Source organism: Elephas maximus, chromosome X (assembly GCF_024166365.1).
Source record: "Elephas maximus indicus isolate mEleMax1 chromosome X, mEleMax1 primary haplotype, whole genome shotgun sequence".
In the NCBI taxonomy this organism is placed as follows: domain Eukaryota; kingdom Metazoa; phylum Chordata; class Mammalia; order Proboscidea; family Elephantidae; genus Elephas; species Elephas maximus.
Window position 1 is genome coordinate 48,373,140 of NC_064846.1, and position 21,357 is coordinate 48,394,496.

General features: G+C 40.3%; 1 protein-coding gene across 1 annotated transcript in view; it reads left to right on the forward strand.

Annotated features, from left to right (window-relative positions):
* The window catches only part of GUCY2F (guanylate cyclase 2F, retinal), a 125,664-nt gene that overhangs the window by 7,796 nt on the left and 96,511 nt on the right, over positions 1-21,357 (forward strand). Inside the window, exons 2-4 of the mRNA XM_049872134.1 lie at positions 7,488-7,789; positions 16,474-16,828; positions 18,234-18,318. Coding sequence (XP_049728091.1) covers positions 7,488-7,789; positions 16,474-16,828; positions 18,234-18,318 — 742 coding nt within the window. The remainder of the gene's footprint in view (positions 1-7,487; positions 7,790-16,473; positions 16,829-18,233; positions 18,319-21,357) is intronic.

Genomic DNA, 21,357 nt, shown 5'->3' on the forward strand with positions numbered 1-21,357 from the left:
CAACAATTTACAGGTAAAATCCCAGTTTAATGAATGTAATTTTGAGATAATAAAGTTATTTAGTAAAATTATCCTGCAGAACAGATGCATTTACAAATCCCTTTCCACAAAGCACTCAATTTATTAAATTAAGATGCTATTGTTTGAATTCAGTATTTATGCTTTTTACTTTAATTGCATTCAATGGCAGGATTTTGCTATGCAAAAATTTGCGGAGCCTGTGACCATTTTCTCATGAGGTCTTCATTTCCTCATCTGTAAAATAAGTGGAGTAGTAAGGGATTGAGCTAGATGGTTTCCAAGGATCTTTCCAGTTTAAAAAATTCTGACCCTTTGTCTGAAATGTCATCGGAGTAGGTCAATCAAAGAAAAATAAAGAGGAGAAATTCAAGCTATGGGTAAGGTCTTGGGCATAGTTAATGGCACTAGGCATTAAAGACAGGCATGGTAGTATCTACCTGCCTAGGAAACATCATTTTCAATTGTTCCTCCTTCCTAACAATCCAAATATGCCCATGTCTCACATCTCAGGAAACCCACAAAAGGTATCTAAATGCACAACCTCTTCTTAAGAACCTGTTAGTTTGCAAACATTCATCCGTGCATTTATAACATGCATGATATATACCATATACATACCAATAATATGCATAAAATGTACCAAAATACAAAGAAAAATAAGGCACAATCCCTGACCTCAAGGTGTTGTTCACAGTCTCATAGTAGAAGCCGATAAAAATAAATCAGAGCGATAAATCCTGTAAATGCCATGACAGAACTCAGTTGAGAGTACACTGGGGCTTTAACCCAGTGTCACAAGTCAGTTTCCCTGAAAACAGTCTCTCAGGTGGAGATTTGCGTGCAGGAAGCTTATTGGAGGAGTGCTTTCAAGGATCAACACCTGTAAGGGAAAGAAAGCAGTAGAATTGAACAGAGAGAAACTATAATGCAGCCACAACAAAGGGGCCTCAACCAGTTCCAAAAGGACCTCTGGAGCTAGAATGACCCTTTAGAATTGTCCAGAATTGAAGTGAGGAGTCTAGGCCTTTATACCTTCATGTTGACCAGTCATTGGATGCAGGCCGATCCATAGAAAGGAGCGCACTGGTGTGATAATGATTTTTTAACAACCAGCTCTTCAGGAAAAAAAAAACTTCCCCGATTTGCAGCATTTGCTGATTTCCATGGTGTAATTACTCCCTCTATGACCAATTTCAAGCTACCAACATGACATTATCTGGCTCATACAATTCCTGAAAGTTTAGCAATCAGCTTTTGTGAGCCAGCATAAGGCCGTTTCAGCACATTATTGAGGGGATGTGACCTTGGGAGAGATGACTCTCTTCAACTGAGGGCAAGTCCCAGAGAGGGACTCAACTATTAGCTACAAGCACCCCCAGCAGCTGGGGTAATATGCGCTTCAGTCCTGAAGGGGGCATCTGGGTGGCACACCAGAGTATCAGTTACATGTAGTGTATGTTGAAGCATTTGCTGTATTTCAACCAATGGAAAGCACCTAGTTCCATTTAATATTTTTAACCTAATAAAGAAATTTTGATGTCCCTTTCAGTGCATTAAATAGAATTTTATCTGTACTGCATAACCTTGGTCAAGTCATCTAATCTCTGCTTTTGTAGAATAAAGATGATAATTCTGACCTACTTGCCAAGGATACTGTTGGATACTGGACAACTAACTAAAACATCTGGTGTCTCAGTTATCTAGTGCTGCTATAAAGAAATATCACAAGTGGCTGACTTTAACAAACAGAAATTTATTTTCTCACAGTTTAGGAAGCTAGAAGTCTGAATTCAGGGTGCCAGCTCTAGGGGAAGCCTTTCTCTCTCTCCTGGCTCTGGAAGAACGTCCTTGTTTCTTTGAGCTTCTACTCCTTGGTTATCTTCATGTAGCTTGGCACCTTGCTTTCCCCATCTCTGCTTCTTTCACTTGCTTGTTTAATCTCTTTTATATCACAAAAGAGATTAATTTAAGACACATCTGATGCTAATCCTGTCTCATTATCATAACAAAGAAAACCCATTCCCAAATGGAATTATAACTACAGGCATCCAAAAAAAAAAAAAAACCAAAAACCAAAAAAAAACCCAAACTGATTGCCCTCGAGTCGATTCCAACTCATAGTGATCCTATAGGACAGAGTAGAGCTGCCTCATGAGGTTTCCAAGGACAGCCTGGTGGATTTGAACTGCCAACTTTTTGGTTAGCAGCCATAGCTCTTAACCACTCCACCACCAGGGTTTCCAACTACAGGCATAGAGGTTAGAATTTGCAACACATATTTTGAGGGGGACACAATTCAATCCATAACATTTCACCCTTTGATCCCCCCCAATTCGTGTCCTTGCTACATGCAAAATACACTCACCCCATCACATCACCCCCGAAGTCTTAAATCCACTCCAAGTCCAAAATCTCATCTTCTGAATCATTGAAATCAAGTACGGATGATACTTTAGGTGTATTCCATCCCGGGCAAAATTCCCCTTTATTGTGTGAACTGTGAAATCTAAATTATAAGGCATCTCTTTCCAAAGTACAATGGTGGGACAGGTACAAAGTAGACATTTCCATTACATATGAGAAAAACTGGAGGGAGAGAAGGGATAACAGACACCAAGCTAGTTCAAATCCTAGCAGAATACATTACATTAGCTCTTAAGGCTTGAAAATAATCCTCTCCTGACACTGTCTAGGCAATGGCCCTGCCCTCCAGACTCCGAGTGTTGGCCATGCACTTTGGATTCCGGGTGGAGGCCCCCTAGACGTGGGCTTCAGTTCCGCCTTCAGGCCAACTGAAACAGCAACTCTGCTCCCTCGGCTTTAGATGGCCCTATTCTCCTAGTCCGTCTGAGTGGCGAACCCACCCCCTTGGCCCCAGCAGGCCCCATTCTTCTGCCCCTTGGGCATGGTAGCCTCGCCTCCTCGGTTTTGGGTGGCGGCCTCATCCCCCTTGCACACCTTAATGGCAGCCCCACACTCTGGAACTGAGTTAGCGAAGACCTGACTCATTGAAACATAGAAGGTTGTGGCCCCACCCTTTGAGATCCAGGAGACCATGGCCCCACACTTTGAACCTACTTCCCATGCTCCTTCCAGCAGTTCTGCTGATCTCTGAGCTGCTCCACAGATGGTCCTTTTCTTTTCTTGGAGGACAACAGATGTAGCTCCTTTTCCCTGTTGCCTGCCTATAGAATTCCAAGAAGCAGACACCATTTTTTCCTTTTGTTCTTTCTCTGTCCCCTTCAGTCTAAGCTGATGGGTTTTCTGCTATGGTAGTTGGTAGGTGAAAATTCTAGGACACATGTCCTCAGTTTGTACAACTGAATTTTCCAAATCTTTAAGTTTTGTTTTCGTTTTGCACAGTTCATTTTTAAGTCCATCTCTTTCCTCTCACATTTTACTATAAGCAGCAAGGAGAAACCACACAGCCCCTTCAAGATCTTGCTTAAAAATCTCCTCAGCCAGATATCCAAGTTCATCACTTACAAGTTCTACCTTCTACCAAACATTTGAACATAATTAAGACAAGTTCTTTGCCACTGCATAAAAGTGTCACCCTTCTTCTGTTGCCCAATCACATGTTCATCATTGTCTTTTAAAGCCTCACCAGCAGCACATCTACTGTCCACATTTCTAGCGACAGTCTGTTGCTGGCACCATATGTATTCTCTAAGACGGTGGGGACCTTTTCTATAGCTCTCCTCACTGCTTTCTGAACCCTCACCAGAATTGCCTTTGATGTCCATAATTTTACCAACAGTCTCTTCAAGGCAATCTAGCAATCTAGCCTTTTACTGTTAGGCACCTGAAATCTCTTCCAGCCTCCACCCATTACCCAATTCCAAAGTCACTTCCACATTTTAGGTATTGGTTAGAGCAGCACCCCCACTTCTCAGTACCAAACTCTGTCTTAGTTATCTAGTGCTACTATAACAGAAATACCACAAGTGGATGGCTTTAACAAACAGAAATTAATTTTCTCACATTTTAGGAGGCTAGAAGTCTGAATTCAGGGTGCTGGCTCTGGGGGAAGGCTTTCTGTCTCTGCTAGCTCTAGAGGAAAGTCCCTGTCTCTCTGAGAATCTGCTCCAGGGCAGTCTTCGTGTGGCTTGGCATCTCTCTTCCCCCATCTCTGCTGCTTTTGTTTGCTTGTTTAATCTCTTTTATATCTCAAAAGAGATTGACTTAAAACGCCCTCTACGCTAATCCTGTGTCATTAACGTAACAAAGAATACCCATTCCCAAATGGGATTATAACTACAGGCATAGAGGTTAGGATTTATAACATGTGTTTTTTTTTTTTTTACTTTCTTTTCTAACTTTTTTTTTTTTTTACTTTAGATGAAGGTTTACAGAACAAACTAGTTTCTCATCAAGCAGTACACACATTGTTCTATGACATTGGTTAACAACTCCACGAAATGTCAACACTCTCCCCTCTCAACCCTGGATTCCCTATTACCAGCTTTCCTGTCCCCTCCTACCTTCCAGTCCCTGCCCCAGGGCTGGTGTGCCCCTTTAGTCTTGTTTTGTTCCATGGACCTATTCAATCTTTGGCTGAAGGGTGAACCTCAGGAGTGGCCTCATTACTGAGCTGAAAGTGTGTCTGGGGGCCATACTCTCAGGGTTTCTCCAGTCTTTGTCAGGCCAGCAAGTCTGGTCTTTCTTTTTGAGTTAGAATTTTGTTCTACATTTTTCTCCAGCTCTGTCCAGAACCCTTTATTGTGATCTCTGTCAGATCAGTCAGTGGTGGTATCTGAGCACCATCTAGTTTTACTTGACTAAGCTTGGTGAAGGCCATGGTAGACATGGTCCATTAGTCCTTTGGACTAATCTTTCCCTCGTATCTTTAGTTGCATTCATTCTTCTTTGCTCCCAAAGTGGTGAGACCAGTGGAGTATCCTAGATGGCCGCTCACAGTCTTTTAAGACCCCAGACGCTACTCACCAAAGTAGAATGTAGAACATTTTCTTTATAAACTATGTTGTGCCAATTGAGCTAGATATTCCCTGAGACCATGGTCCTCACAACCCTCAGTCCAGCAGTTTGTTCCCTTGGGGAGTTTGGATGTATCTGTAGATATATATATATATATATAATTTTTATTGTGCTTTAAGTGAAAGTTTATAAATCAAGTCAGTCTCTCACATAAAAACTTATATACACCTTGGTACATACTCCCAATTACTCTTGCCCTAATGAGACAGCCCACTCCCTCCCTCCACTCTCTCTTTTCATGTCCATTTTGCCAGCTTCTAACCCCCTCTACCTTCTCATCTCCCCTCCAGGCAGGAGATGCCAACATAGTCTCAAGATAACATATATTTTTTGGGGACACAATTCAATCCATAACACCTCCCCCAATGGACCTGTTACTGAACTAATTTGATGAAACTGATTGATGTTTGATGGTGTAGATAAACATAGGGAGTCAGAGGCCTTGGGTTCTAGTTTCTCTTTCTAAACCCAACTCTTGCCTTGTCAAACCTCTCTAGCACTCCATTTTCCCATTATATAATGTTAAATTATGAACCAACCAAACCAAATCCACTGCCGTCGAGTTAATTCCAACTCATAGCGACCCCATAGGGTTTCCAAGGCTATAAATCTCTACAGAAGCACACTGCCACATCTTTCTCCTGCCGAGTGGCTGTTGGTTTTGAACCGCTGACCTTTCAGTTAGCGGTCAAATGTTTTAACCACTGCACCACACCAGGGTTCCTCGATTATAAACCAGTGAGGTTGAATTTCTTGTGTGGCTCATGAACTGGCTCCAAGGATATCCCTAGAGAGTTCTAAGAAAGGGCTGAGCATCAGAATACATGTAGAGCCTCTTAGGGTAATTATGTTAAAGGAGCTAATAGTCATTTGAAAAGTCAACTTATGCTGTGTTGTGGGATGTGTGTGTGTGTGTCTGGTGTGCCTAAATTAATCTCAAAATGTATTAGCTACATCTTAAAGAAAATAAAGGGTACCAGCTCTAGTTCAAAGGGAAAACTTTCTGGGGTTATTTAACAAGTGTAAAGAAGGTTTTTGCAAATAGATGAAGCAATATGTGAATGCCAAAGACCAGTCATTGAACATAGTTAAGCACGCTTAGTTCCTGAGATTAAAGGTTCCATGTAAACATGTATAATTAATATTTACAAATGGCAATAGGACCTTTGCCTTTCTCCAAGGAGTTTGGAATACTTACCAGGCATTATCTAATTAAACTACTCAGCGTACCTGGGAAATGCACTGGAATCTACATTTTCAAGATGTGGGCACTGAAGCACAAGTGGGCTTAAACTAAACTCATTTAGCATGCCAAGGGCGAAATTGGATATAAGACTTTCAGTCTCATGATCTAGCCGCCATTCTTCAACCGTGGCCCCCTCTAATCCACTCTATTCTAGCATGCCTTGCCAAACAACATAGTTTCATAAGTCTGGGAAGAATTAAATTGATTGCAAAGTAATTCCAATTATAGAGAAGTTAAATTTTTTTAAAAGTTAAACATATCATGCCTAATATTAGTAGCATTTATAGGTGAGTATGACTTAGTGCCATTCAGTGTCTGTAATGGCCTTGGTAAGGATGGGAACAGTTGGTAAAAAATCTACTGGAGTGTATTTTTTAGGGAGTGAGCAATAAAACAAAACAAACAAACAAAAAAACAGCAGCTTCACCATTCAGCCAAAGATTAGACAGGCCCATAAAACAAAACGAGAGTAAATGGGCACACTAGCCCAGGGGCAAGGACGGGAAGGTAGGAGGGGACAGGAAAGCTGGTAATGGGGAACCCAAGGTTGAGAAGGGGAGAGTGTTGACATGTCATGGGGTTGACAACCAATGTCAAAAAGTGATATGCTATTAATCGTTTAATGAGAAACTAATTTGCTCTGTAAACCATCTAAAGTATCAAAAACAAAAACAAAAACAGTGGCTATGGGAATGTCTTCCATACTCTCCTTTTAATCTTATTCTTAGGTACAACAATACTACCATTTATTGAGTGCACTTTTTTTGGTTTTTATGTGCGAAGCCCATTAGATGAATTGTCATCTTCAGTCCTCACTACCACCCCATGAAATACATATTATTACCTCTATTTTGTGAATGAGGCAGAGAGAAGTTATGTAATTTTCCCAAGGGTATACAGCTAGCAACTGGTGGAGTCAGGATATAAATCTAGATCTTCATTATGCTACCTCCCATTTGTTATACTTGTTTTTGTCCTGTCTAGTATTAGACACTGCACCCCGTAGGCACATCTCTCTTGTCCCCATACCCAGCTCAGGGTCCGTGAACATATCTCAGCTTAGGCTCAGGACCTCAGCATCTTGCTCATCTTAGAGGCATAAGGTACAAATCATTTAAAAATTGGTTATAACACATTTATTTGTTTCTCATAATCTGTAGTTTTTGGCACTGTCTTTTACTAACGTATTGCTGCCATAATCTCCCTGTTTTGTTGGTTTCAGTAATCATCATGTGCATGCATTCAGCCTTGATTGGGGGAGAGACTCAGAAGCGTCTCTTGGAATGGGCTCATGATCTGAAAATGACTGATGGAAACTATGTGTTTATTCCCTATGATGCCATGCTCTACAGTTTACCTTATAAGCACACCCCCTACCAGGTCCTGAGAAACAACCTAAAGCTCAGGGAGGCCTATGACGCTGTGTTGACCATTACAGTGGAGTCCCATGAAAAGACCTTCTATCAAGCTTATACAGAGGCAGCAGCTAGAGGTGAAATTCCTGAGCAGCTGGAGGCAGATCAGGTAAGTGCAGATTCACAAGTTATCATGAGAAGAGAACCTCAAAATCCAGGGAGGGAAATCTTTTTCCTATCAAGAGCCCTATTTCATAGAAAACTCAATTAATAGCAGATATAAAAATCAAAAATACCTCTAAAACAGACATACTGTTGAAGTTTTCTTTTTTTTCATTTTCAAGCAACCCCCAATGAATGACAGCACATAGTCATGAAGAAAAAATGAAATGTACTGTATTTAAGAATGGGGAAACAAAACTCTAATATATACTGGTGCTATTCAGAGGAGCCCTGGTGGTGCAGTGGCTAAAGTTCTTGGCTGCTAACTGAGAGGCCAACAGTTCGAATCTGCCAGCCACTCTGCACGAGAAAGATGTGGCAGTCTGCTTTAATAAAGATTACAGCCTTGGAAACCCTATGGGACAGTTCTGCCCTGTCCTATAAGGTTGCTATGAGTTGGAATTGACTCAAAGGCAATGAGTTTTTGGTTGGTGATACTCAAGGGGACCTAATAAAAAGAAGCCCACTTTTTGACCCAAGTTCTGAACCAATTCAGCAATAAGACAAAAGAGTTGGTATATAAGAAAATATCACCTTTATTATGTATTTAAAAAAATGATATTGGAGAATATTGCTTCTATCCATAGACATTTGAGTTTCCCAGTACTGAGCCTGAGGAATAAACAGACTTCTCCACCTAGTCACCAGCATTGCTGAACCACTGTAGTCCTCCCCCATGGGGCAGGCCTTTTGTAAGATTTATAGACTGGAGGACCATAGCAGAACACATGTTCCCTGTAGGTAGCTCATTCCCAAGAGAAAGAAGATAGAAGGGGGCTGGACTACACATACTTAATTCTCATTCTAAACTGACCAATCAGATTGAGTCACTCCTCTTGTGTGGGGAGGAATGAGTAAGTAGATGAAGGGATGCCAGCAGTTTTTTGCTAGTAGAGCTACCTCTATATAGAAGGAATCATTAGGAATGGGGGAGAATACAAATAGTATACATATGTGTGGATGCATGTACATATAGACATAACTCAGATTCAAGTCACAGTCACTTAAGGGCTAGAGGAAGAAAAAGGAGTACAAAGGCAAAAACAAAGAGGAAGAATACTAAGAAGACAAGGGATATGAGAGGAAGATGTGGAGAAAAAGATAAATTAGGAAAAAGCACAAATTAGAAAAATATGGAGGGAGGCTTCTATAGGTTGAAGGCCAGATGTAGAAAGTAGACATTTTCAGAAGTATTTAGAATGACACATAAATTAGTTTAAAAGTTCTAGCATTAGTTAGCATACTATATTAGTTTAATGCTTCTGGCTGCAAGTAACAGACAGCTCAATACAAAATGGCCTAAGCAATATTTTTTTTTTCTTAATTGGAAGGTAAGTGGGTGCTCCTAGTGGGGTTCCAAGGTAGGTTAATTCAGGAGCTCAGTGATGTCATCAACAAACAGGCTCTTTTAGTCTTTCCACTTTGCAAGTCATAGCATGCTGGCTTGCCCCAGTGAGCTGGTTCTCACGGTCCCAAGATGGCTGCCACAGTTCCAGACATCACATATAGGTAGAAATGCCTAGAGGCAAAAATCAGGAATGCCCTCTCTTGTATCTCTTTTTAAGAATGAGGAATTCTTTCCCAGAAGCTCCCTAAATAGACTGCACCTCTTGTCCACAATTGTGTCCAACACCCATGCCTAAACCAATGATTTGGAAAGACGAATGAGGCCACTATGATTGATCCTCTGGCTGCTGGAAAAGTGTGAACAAAATTTGGATTCTATTAGCAATGCAGAAGACTTTCAGGTAGGCAGCTGACACTCACATTCTGTATGATATTCTCCTTTTTTATCCACCCTTTATTTATCCTGTGGGCTGCTTCTCTCTCTGAATAAGTGGTTCAGATGCAACTTGGGTTTACTTATCTCTTTATGTTCTGAGTATTAATAAAAATCTTTTGCTGATTCTTTTTCTAATAAAAAAATGACTAGCAGAGCTATTATCAGTGTTGAATTTGAACTTTGTTACCACCGATACTAGCATATGTTTATAATAAACATCTCTCTTTTAGGGGACACACGCACACACACTTAAATCAAAACAACTAGTCAATTTAGCTAAGAATTGCAAGAATCCCACAAATTGCTAATAATGGTTGGTCAAACCAGTTGTTTAGTATTGTATATTGAGGGTGAATTTTTGTACTTTTTAGCCAATAGTATGACATCATATAGATACACTCTGTCATTTTTTTCAACTTTAATCACAGGGTTGAGGGAATGATAAAGGGGTGTGTGTGTATGTGTATTGTAAAATAAAAGACCAGATATAGCGATAAAAAATGCAGACCTTTTACTCTTAATATTTGATTCCATCCCTTTGAGCTTGTGGAAAACATAAGGTAATTAAGGGAAAAAAAGACACCATTAGCTTGGTTGCTAGGCAGCCTGTACTCTGCTTTAGACAAGAAAGTAGAAGTATAACGAAGAATCCAGAGCTTATTAAAAAAGTCTGTTTGGATGCATTTCTATCACCCCTTTACAGGTGCCTAAGCTAAACCTTCATAACCAAAGAGTGGTAGAGGGTGAAACAATTATCTTCACATCTCCGACAAACACCCTCCCCCTTTTTGTTCCTAAATTATCTTGCTAAAAGTGATTTTTTAAGGCAGCTGATGTAACAGACACAGCATATGACAAGAAGTTAGGCACACTTGGTTTTAAACTTCAGCTCTGACTCTTACTAGCTATGTGACCTTGGGGAAGTTACTTAGACTTTTTGAGTCTTGGTTTTCTTATCTATAAAATGAGTTAGTAATCTATATATTTTAGGATTATAGTGATGATAAAACAAGGCAAAATGTTTAAAGTGACTAGTAGAGTGCCTGGCACACAGATACCTTCTTTTCCACTTTTTCTCCTTCGGGACCAGGATAACCTTATTGGTGACATCACATTGGTAGCTCAAAATCAGGCATGCTAGGAGTATTTACACCACCGAAATTGGCAAATGCTACAAATCAAAGTCCCCCCCGACCCCGCAAAACAGTAGCAATGTTGTTAAACATTTACTAGCTCATCACTTGTTTCTGCCCTATGGGGCTTAAATTCTAGTGACAGAGACAATAAGTGAGTAAACAAATACATTAAAGAGATGGCCTCTCTCCCACCCTTCCTTAGAGAACCACTTCTATCTCTTTTAGTTCTTTATTATGCATTTACCTCTATGTTTCTAAATACCATACTGCTACTGATATCTCTTCACTAATCAATTTTTGACATTATTTGTTGGCCTCCTATTATAGAAGGGAGTCCTGGTGACACAGTGGTTAAGAGCTCAGCTGCTAAACAAAAGGTTGGTAGTTCGAATTCACCAGCCCCTCCTTGGAAACCCTATGGGGCAGCTCTACTCTGTCCTATAGGGTTGCTATGAGTCGGAATCAACTCAACGGTAACAAGTTTTTTTTTTTTAAATTATAGAGGAGGTGGTTGGTTAGCTATTTTGTACTCTCTTACCCTCCTTGAAACCCTCAATATACCTATGTCACAATTTTTAGTTAAATCCATATTCAGTATTTTTAAGTGTAAGTGGTCAAGAGCTCAGGCTGCTAACCAAAAGGTCAGCAGTTCAAATCCACCAGCTGTTCTTTGCTATGAGTCGACATTGACTCAGCAGTGAATGATATTTACATACCAAAATAAATAAATAACCCGTTGCCATTGAGTCAATATAATATGATTGCAATTCATTTCATGTATAACTTTGGATTTTTCTTGGAGATAGTAATTGCTTTATCTTTTATTTGGTTACCTTACTTTGAATTTCTAAGTCTTTCCACACCTTCTGAAAATCCTGTAAAATCTCTCAAAACAGTTTTACGCATGGTAAAACTTGTTTAATCTCTTATTAACTTCATTTGTTTTTCCTTGGGTCCTCTTGCCTCCTATTCCAATTTAAGCTTGTTGCTCCTTAAGGCTGCTGTTCAACTATTATGCTAGGATATCTCTTTTCATCATACTGGAAATTTTCTTTCTCTCTCTTCTATGCTGGACCCACTAATTCATGAACCTTATAATTCCCATTTCTAGCTTTACTCCCTCGTTTTGGTGGAGTGCATCCTCTAGTAGCTCCTGAGAAAGGTGCACAGGAGGTAAATTTTTGAGATTTTGCATGTCTGAAAAGTTAATATTTTATCTTTACTATTGGTTGATAGTTTGGCTGACTATGTAAATCTAGGTTAAAAAATAACTTTCCCTAAGCACTTTGAAGACATCAGATTGTCTTCTGATTTTCACTGTTGGTATTGAGAACTCCAGTGCCATTCTGATTCCTGATCCTTTGATCCAACATGTTTTATCTCCCTTCTTAGTCCCCTGAGGATCTTCTCTTTATTCCTGATGTTATGAAATGTCATGATTTCAAGGTCATTAGGGTTTGCTTTTTTTCCCTGCATTAAACCATGCCATATGTCTAATGTTTTATTCAAGCAAAGTTATATTACTAAGTGACTAATACTTTGATTTGAATGAGTTTATTGGATTGTTTTTCTCTGATGTGTGAAAAACTAGGGCTTTATGAGGACCTTTGAAAAGAGAACAATGAATCAGAATGGAGCAATTGGTGGGTGGGACGCTAGTGACAAACTTTCTAATTTGATCTCAGGCCGATTGGGCTGGACTATCACTTTGTACCTTTACATTTTGGCACAAAATAAACTTCTGGAATAAGGTTTTGGTGCCTACATTCTTCCCTTTCATTGTATTACCAATATTTATTTTCAGTGAAATTCTATTGGCTACAAATGCATACTGCTGGAACACACATTTTGGATATTTTTTCCAAATGTGAACTTATTTGGTTAAACAAAGGAGATCCTCTGGATTTCTCAGCAAGCCCTGAGGATCTTCAACTCCTAACATCTATTGTTTTCCATCACTCTAAATGTGGGTGCCTGGCAGGGGGATGCTGGGCTGAAGGGGATGTGGTTAAGGCTGAAGCATTCCAGGATGGGGTCACACCAGATAGTTTGTCAAAAAAGGTTACCTAAAGCTCACAGTGGCTACAATTTTCTTTGTTCCCCATTCTGTACAGAATAAGAGTATTGTGTTCATGAACATCACATCAGGCAGATTGTTCTAGTATTCATCTCTTGACTAACTCCAAGGGTTGAGACCATGCACCATTGGAGGCACTACCTTTAATGACAACAATTCAATTATCCTCTGGTTTCTTGATCTCTCCATGTGCCTGGCTTTTTGTTTAAAAGTCCTGAAAGTGGTGGCTTCTGAGGACAAATTTCTTAGAAGCTAGTTTTGTGTCTTCTCAGGCACAGTAAATCTGAACTGATGATGATCAACTTAACAACAGCACGACTTATTAAATTGAATAAATTTTAATATCACTGCTCCTGACCCACGCTTTGTGCTCTTGGGATACAAGCTCCAAAAGGCCTAGATAAGCTCACTGAACCACAATCAGTAATAGGTTTCAATTATCACTCATTCATCTATTATTCATTTATTTATTCAGATGCAGGTCTATACAGCAGGCAAGACCAATAGGCTGAGTCATCAGTGGTTTCAGCATTCTGGGCTGTGATGTCAACATAGACATCTGTCTGACAGGAGTTCCTCTCCAATCCTGTCTTGCTTCTTTGGCACTGTGGTCAAAAAACAGGACAGAAGGTTTTGGAGAGGGTCCATTCTTCCTTTGTCCCACCCTCTACCTCTTCTCTTTCTCATTATTTGCAGCAGCTGTAACTATAAACTTTATGCGACTAATGCTAACAGAGTGTGCCTTCAACTTACGGAAGGGACCATTCCCATTGCCGAAAGGTACAAGAGGATGAAACAGGAACACAAGCCAACTAGCACACAAATCCAAACCCTCCCAGTAAGGATGGGCAATTGTGGCAGTTACTCTTTTGCAACTGAATATTACTGCTACAGCTATGCTCTTCCTGTTGGCTTCAGGTCTATCTACCGTGTGTGTGTGTGTGTGTGTGTGTAATGTGTTGGAGGCTGAAGAACAGGCTTCAGGCTTCAACCATCTTGGGGAGTTGCTGTCAGTCAGCTCTAACAGAAGCCAACTTGAGAACACAAAGGGCAGCATAGCCTGGCCAGCTGAAAACCCAGAGGAATAGGTCAACTTGGAGGTGGGGGTGTTTTTTTTTAAGAGTTCCAACCTTTGCTTTTGGTTCAAGGTACATGCAGTCTCTTCCCCGAAGGCTCTGTGCCTTTCAAAACAGAATACTGCTTTCAGCAGCTTGCTGCCCTGTGGTTTTTTATTCGTTTTACTAGTATTGATTTTTATACTCCACCTTCCACCCTTCACTTATTGTCGTAACCTTCCAAAGCCCCAGAAAACAGGCAGACTCTTGCAGAAATCCTAAAGACAATTAAGTGGAACATCTGAGAATGTAAGGAGAGGGAGCTAGTGAAGAGCTCTTAGGGGACCTCAGTGTGTGCTAGGCAACTAAGTATGGATGCCTTGGTGGCAGCACTTATTTCTATAGAGGGCATGTTAAGGCAGAGTGGTGAAGGGAGATCGCTGAACTAAAACTCAGGAGACCAAAATGTTTCTTTCTGCTCTGCCAATAGTTCTGTTATCTGGGGCAAGGTTTTTGGGCCTGAGCAACTGGAAGAATGGAGTTGCTATTAACAAAAACGGGGGAAGACTGTAGACGGAATAGGAAGATCTGGGGTGAAGATCAGGAGCTCAATTTTGGGTATGTTGAGTTTAATATCCAAATAGATATCGCACAGTTGAATATACACATCTGGAATTCAGGAGAGAAGTCTGAGCTGGAAATATAAATCTGAGAGTTATAGGCATAGATATGGTATTTAAAGCCACGAAACCAGAAGAAATCACCAAGGGTATGAGTATAGATAGAGAAGAGTATTAAGGACTGAGCCCTGGGGCACTACAATGTTAAGAGGTCAGGGAGATGAAGAACTCACATACTAGCCAAACAAAACATGTCTCCAAACTAAATTTGGTACCTGAACTAGAACAGAAGTTGGGAAATTTCACAGGAGATCACAACTAGAAAAGGCTCCAGAGACCTTCTAGTCCAACCAAGAATACTGTGAACTAGGAGACAGGAGATCTGGGTTCTAGTTCTAATTTTATGCCTAGGTGAGTGACCTTGACAGATCACTTAACTTCTCACTTTTCTGTCTATAAAGTAAGATAGTTAGACCAGATGTCTTCCAAGGTTCATAATTCTATATCCTTATTTTATAGAGGAAGAAACTGATGCCCAGAGAGAAGGGATATGTAACTTGCTCAAACATCCTAGCATTTAGAAGAGACTACCAGGCCACTGTGTGTTCTTCTGTGCTATTGGTTTTAAACCCTGGATGTATATTAGAATCCTTGGGAAGCTTTTACTACTACTGATTACTGGATTCCCAACCTAAAGTGTCTCATTCTGTAGGCCTCAGTTGGGCTAGGCATTGGAATTTTTTGACACCTTTTAGGTAATTCTAATGTGCAGCCAGGGCTGAAAACCCTCTGCTCCACATTAACAAGGCATGACAGTGTTTTGCTAGCCACTACACCTCTCTGTATCTTGATTTTTATTTGCAACACAAAAATGATTCACTCAATTTTAAAGCCTTTTATTCAGAAGAAAGTTGTTACAGGATGATAGCTTTCTAGACCTTGTGAAACCACAGTAGCAAATATCAGCTTTCTCTGAAGCTCAGTAAAATGGCGTGACCATAGCTTTCTTTAGTTTCATCCTAGAAGTGAAATGCCATGTAAAACCATGAAGCCATGGAGGGGGCAGGGGTGGTAAGGGTGAGAGATTGTTTGCTCTTCTTCCCTACGTTTTCAGAAGAGAAAAAGACACAAGGATTCTTCCAAAAATAAACTTAGAAGGTTAACAAGCAGTACATTAGGCATAGTATACAAATACTGTTGCTTTTACCATATTTACTCAGCAGCTGTAGTCATGCTGTCCATTGTAGTAGCCATACTGTGTTACAGTGGTGTCTCACCAAAGCTTTGTCACTCTGCACACCAACTACATACAGAGTTTCTTGATTAAAAGCCACATTCTCCATATACTACAATATTTGACCCTATATTTGTGGACATCAGCGTATGTATCTGCGTGTGTGCAGGCGTATGTTTAAAACTGAAATCTAGTGTTCACTTTCTCTGGGGAGCATTTGTCTAGAACAGCATCCATTTTAAACTAATACAAGGTACAGACATGGATGCGAAGACGCATTATTTACAGTCTTGCCATACACACCTACCACTCTAGTAGTGCCAGCAAAATGATTTTACCAAGCATAATGCCCCAGTAATTAGCCTGGTAGATGTCCTTTGAGCTCCTCTTGTCTATTCCATACTTGTTTTTTAAGTGGGCTTTATAACTCTAAATCACTTTCTTAATTTAGGAGCATAAAAATATATTGTGTATGACTTGGTTTGCTGATAAAATTGTCATATTTGATATATTTAAAAATGTGAAGGCCTGGGGGAGAAAAACAGAAAAATTCAGGTGAGAAACCAAGCAAGCCCTCAGAAACAAACAAAAAATTTCCCCTCTGGGTCTTCATAGCTCCAGTCCACTCAGACGTGCAGCCCATAATAATGAACCCACACTTGGAATACACTCTGAGATTGCTCTAGGGTGACTAGGGCTCAAGATAATTGTAATTTTTAAAAATAGGTTTCACCGTTGTTTGGAACCATCTACAATTCAATTTACTTTATCGCACAAGCCATGAATAACGCCATGAAAGAAAGTGGACGGGCTAGTGCTGCCAGCCTGGTTCAGCATTCTGGAAACATGCAGTTCTATGGATTCAACCAGTTGATAAGGACAGATTCAAATGGAAATGGAATTTCCGAATATGTAATTCTGGACACCAACTGGAAAGAATGGGAACTCCATAGCACCTACACTGTGGACGTGGAAACGGAGATGCTACGGTTTGGAGGGACCCCCATTCACTTCCCTGGTGGCAGGCCCCCTCGAGCAGATGCAAAATGCTGGTTTGCAGAAGGGAAGATCTGCCGAGGAGGTAAGGAATAGAAAATCACTGGTAGTCAATTTGGCTTAGCTTGGGTTACAAGGGAACCTCTTGAGGGGAAGGCATATTTTAATATTGAAACACTCAGAAAATCAGTCATTTACATTAAGGCAATGTAAACTTCTTGGTACTCTATCCAGTTCATTTAAAATAGTAGGGACAAGGAAAGGCATTTTGCAGCCTTAGATAATCATCCACGATTTAAAAACCCTGACTTGTTTTTAAAACCAGCTCACTCTTTCCCAAAGAGGTTACTCTAACAAGAGGAAGGCATCAGCCTTCTCTTTGGTCTTTCATCGGCTGTTACCTGTGATTGTTTCCTTTGCTAGAAAGATTACCTGTCCTCCCCTTGACGTATCTAAATCCTGCCAGTCAGGTCCCAACAGCCCACATTACTTCTTCTCCTCTCTGAACTCCCATTGAATTAAAAGTCTTACCACACAGCTTAGCACAAAATTGCTTTTCTATTGTTTCTTGTGTATTGATTGTTTCCCCCTAAATAGACTGCTGCTTGAGGGCAGGGGCCACAGCTCATAATTCTTATGCCCCTCTCCTTCCCAACCACTCAACACAGTAGGCATCCTGTAAATACTTGCAGTTTGACTGACTGATGGAACTCCTCTAGCTGGTGGAAGAGGGGAAACTTTATCAGATCTCTGAGAGCCAGAGGGGAACTTTGGAAGGACCCGTATTGTTTCTATGCAAGCACACACCACACCCTTCAAAAAACAAAATGCATCTATTTGAAATAGGCTTTGATTTCTATTTTGCTTTAGCATGACATACCCAACTACCTCTTCACTCATGTAGGTAGTAGGTACTCAATATATTTCCCTCTGAAATCTTAGTGATCTATCCGAATATTTCAGTTTTGCAGAGGCCAATTTACATGCTGATGAAAACACTAATTATCAAAATCAGACTCACCCTTGAAAGACAAGTGTTATGTTTTTCATCCATAACTCACGAGGTCTATGGGCTTGGGTGAATTAAAAAAAGAGCTTTTATTTTATGAAGGCAATATAATACTTACCCTTCACAGGTGAGGTAACATATTTATTCTCAAGAACTCAATTGCCATCCAACTTAAATTAAGGTACTCAAAGTTTTCCATTCGAGGACTTTTTCTTCCAGAGAAACACCCAGGTCAGCCTTAATTCATGGTGATTTGTTATTGTCAGAGTGGTGAGTGGTTTTTGCTTCAGAACAGTGAAATTGCTTTCTGTGTCCATAAAGTCAACAAGACAGACTGTGCCGGAGAAAAATGGAATTAGGTTAGGTAGATGTGGCTTGATTTTAGAGTCACCAGAAAGCATGAGAAGTCGCTCCGTGGTGCCCTTTATTTACTGCCTTTCTCTGATAATGCCATTCTTCCTCTTCCTCTTGCTCTCTGTAGGCATCGACCCTGCCTTTGCAGTGATGGTCTGCCTGGCTTTGCTTATAGCCCTGCTGTCTATTAATGGATTTGCTTACTTTATAAGGTACACTTTTTGTTCCTTTTGTATATATAAAAAAAATACCAGCCTTGTTAGTATTGATTTCCAGGAAGTCATGTTTTGGTACAATTCCTTTATTACATGACCCACTGATTTTCCTTTTTTTTGTAGTGATTTCCCATTCCTACCACCTCATTTAGAGTGAAGTGTTTTCATGATGCCAAGAATAACTTCCTCAGCTGTGTTGTCAGTGTTGTTTCCCGTGAGTAGATCTGGCTCTCAACACCATGGTGAAATAGGAGAACTAGTACTTTAAGGCCTGCCTATTCCCTATCTGTGCTCCCTTTTCCACTGGTAGAGTCTCTATGACCACCTTGTTCCCCAAATGGCACGGACTTGTAGGGAATGGAGTCGAGCTATTAATGAGTTCCAAGGATTAGGCAGACTTTGGCTAGAATCCTAACTCTAAGAATAATGGTACTAACCCACAAGATTGTAGTGGGGATTAAATAAACTAAAGTACTTTTTTAAGTAAAGTACCTAGAACGGTACCTAACTCATGGTAAACCAAAAAATACCAACCCCCTTGCCATCAAGTCAATTCCAACTCATAGTGACCCTATAGGACAGAGTAGAACCGCCCCTCATCGGGTTTCCAAGGAGCAGCTGGTAGATTTGAACTGCTGACCTTTTGGTTAGCAGCCCTAGCTCTTAACCACTGTGCCACAAGGGCTCCTAACTCTAAAAAGGTACTCAATATTAATGGTAAATCTCAACCCTCTTCCCAGGCACACAAGACTGTCCTGCTAATTGTGGAGAGTCAGGATTCTCACTTTGATACTCATGCCTTTTTCCCAGAGTATTACATTCCATGTTTTTACTGTTCTTCCTTGGGCAAAAGCTATCCTATCTAATCACCGTCATCATTGTTATCATCCTGTCTTTGTCTTACTCCCTCAGGTCCCTTAATTGGTAATCAACTACTCTGATGAACTAGTTCAGGATAATCTTTGCATTTTAACAGTTGGACCTTTTGTATAATAAGATGAGTTGGGGAAAGTGAAAAATGAAATCAGTCACAACCCTCCCACATTACTCCTTTCACCCTGAAAACCACATCTTTGTCACCTGTTTGTAAGGCTGGTCCTAATGACAATATGGCATGGACTGGGGCCATTTGGGTAAGTTCCAAGGAAAAATGTCTAGATTGTATAGCTGTGTGACCTTGGACGAGTCACTTAACCTGTCTTGGCCACAATTTTCTCATTTGTGAACGGAAGGAATTGGATTAGGTGAGCTTTAATAGCCCTTCCAGCTCTACTATTCTAAGGAGTTTGTAAAATTCTGGAATGAAACCATGACAAATGTTACTCTTAGTATTTTAATATGTCGGTATCTCTGTGGAAAAGCCACTTTTATTCAATATCCCCAGGATTAGAAACTTGATAATATCACACAGTTTGTGAATTGTTAAAACACATTTGATAAAGATGTTAGTTCAAGGAAGTTTTCCTTTTAATTTCTGTGACTGGGACATATCTCTGTGAGAACAGAAACTGAATGTCTTTAACATAGCTGCTGCCAAGGAATAAAGTATTTAATTAACACCATTATATACTTAGTAAAAATAAATGCCATCTAATCAAAAATCTTCTCCCTCCAGAGAGATTTGAGGATTAATAGGGTCTGTCTACCGAATGCCAAAACATCCCATGGAAAGCTGACAAATGGAGTTCCTCCACTGTTTATGTTGCTTGTCAATCCCCCCAAATGACTGGTCTCACTGATCTTTCCCAGTGAATGGACTGGTTCTTTAAGCATCGAATAAGCCCAGTTTGCAATGCTCAGGAAGGAAAAAAAAAAACGGGGGCTGGTGGGGGCAGGGTTTGTTTGGAGCTTGTGAGCCGAAGGGCAAAGAAGACTGGAGGAAAAAATGATTGGAGAGGCATATGATTAGAGAGGAAAATGATTGGAGAGGAAAATGAATTTGAGACAATTGATACTTCAAGTGGTCACAGAAAACGCAGAGATGGGAGAGAGGCACATCATTTCCTGGAGCTGCTTGGTCCTTGGTTCTTCAGCTAACAAAGCACAAAAGATGCCCCCTCTTTGCTGCCTTCCTCCCTCTCCCTGCCCACCACGGCTGCAATCAGAAGAGCTGAACGGCTGATGAGTTTCTGTAATAGATGGTGATTACTTTGCAGGAGAGTGACTCTCTGTTCCTTCCTTTCCTGTATGTTTTGATTGTTTAAATTTTTTTTTTTCAGAAAGAAAGACGTGCAAAGAACCTAACCACCTCCAAACAAAGAATTCTTTAAACTCCTCCTTTTTCCTTACTCCTCCGAACCAGATTGTGTTTCCTTTCTATAAAGTTCTCCTGTGCTTTGTAATACTAATGATGATAATGGTAATAATAAGCCTTTAGCCCTTCATAAAGCTCCATGCTTTTCAGAGCACTTTCACATTCATTATCTCATTCAATTTTCAAAACAACTCTATAAGGTGGATAATGCAAAGACTATTATCCTGCTAGATAGGACACTGAAGCATGAAGAGGTTAAATTACTTAGCCAAGGTCACATGGCTAATTAATGACAGAACCTGCACTGACTGCACCCCAGGTCTCTGGATTGAGAGTCCAGTATTAGAGTGTATTCTGTAGCATGATTATTTTTACAGGTGTGCCTGCTTTAAGACCATTCATTACATATAAGAAACAGATAAGTTACGGAGTGATGCTTTACTTTGCCAAATGATTCATGTGCTCTACCCAAGAATTCGCTACAGGGCTCTTTTAATTTTCTCTGCAGGGCAGCAGCTCCCACAGTGATAAGGGACATATTTGTTGGCAGACAATTAGAAACACATTAATTGTTTGTTTACAAACCAGTGGAATCGCTGAGAAAAACTGACTTGGTTGCTGGTACTTAAAGCTACAGTGCCATTGTAGATTTCTCTTTAGAGCAATTTGACAAAGCCTTTTGATTCAGTGGTTGTTTTCCCTGCTCTGGCTTTAGTGCAATCCACAGGGTGACTATTATGGGGTTATGGAAAAAGTGAAGCCAAACTGTAGCTGTCAGAGAG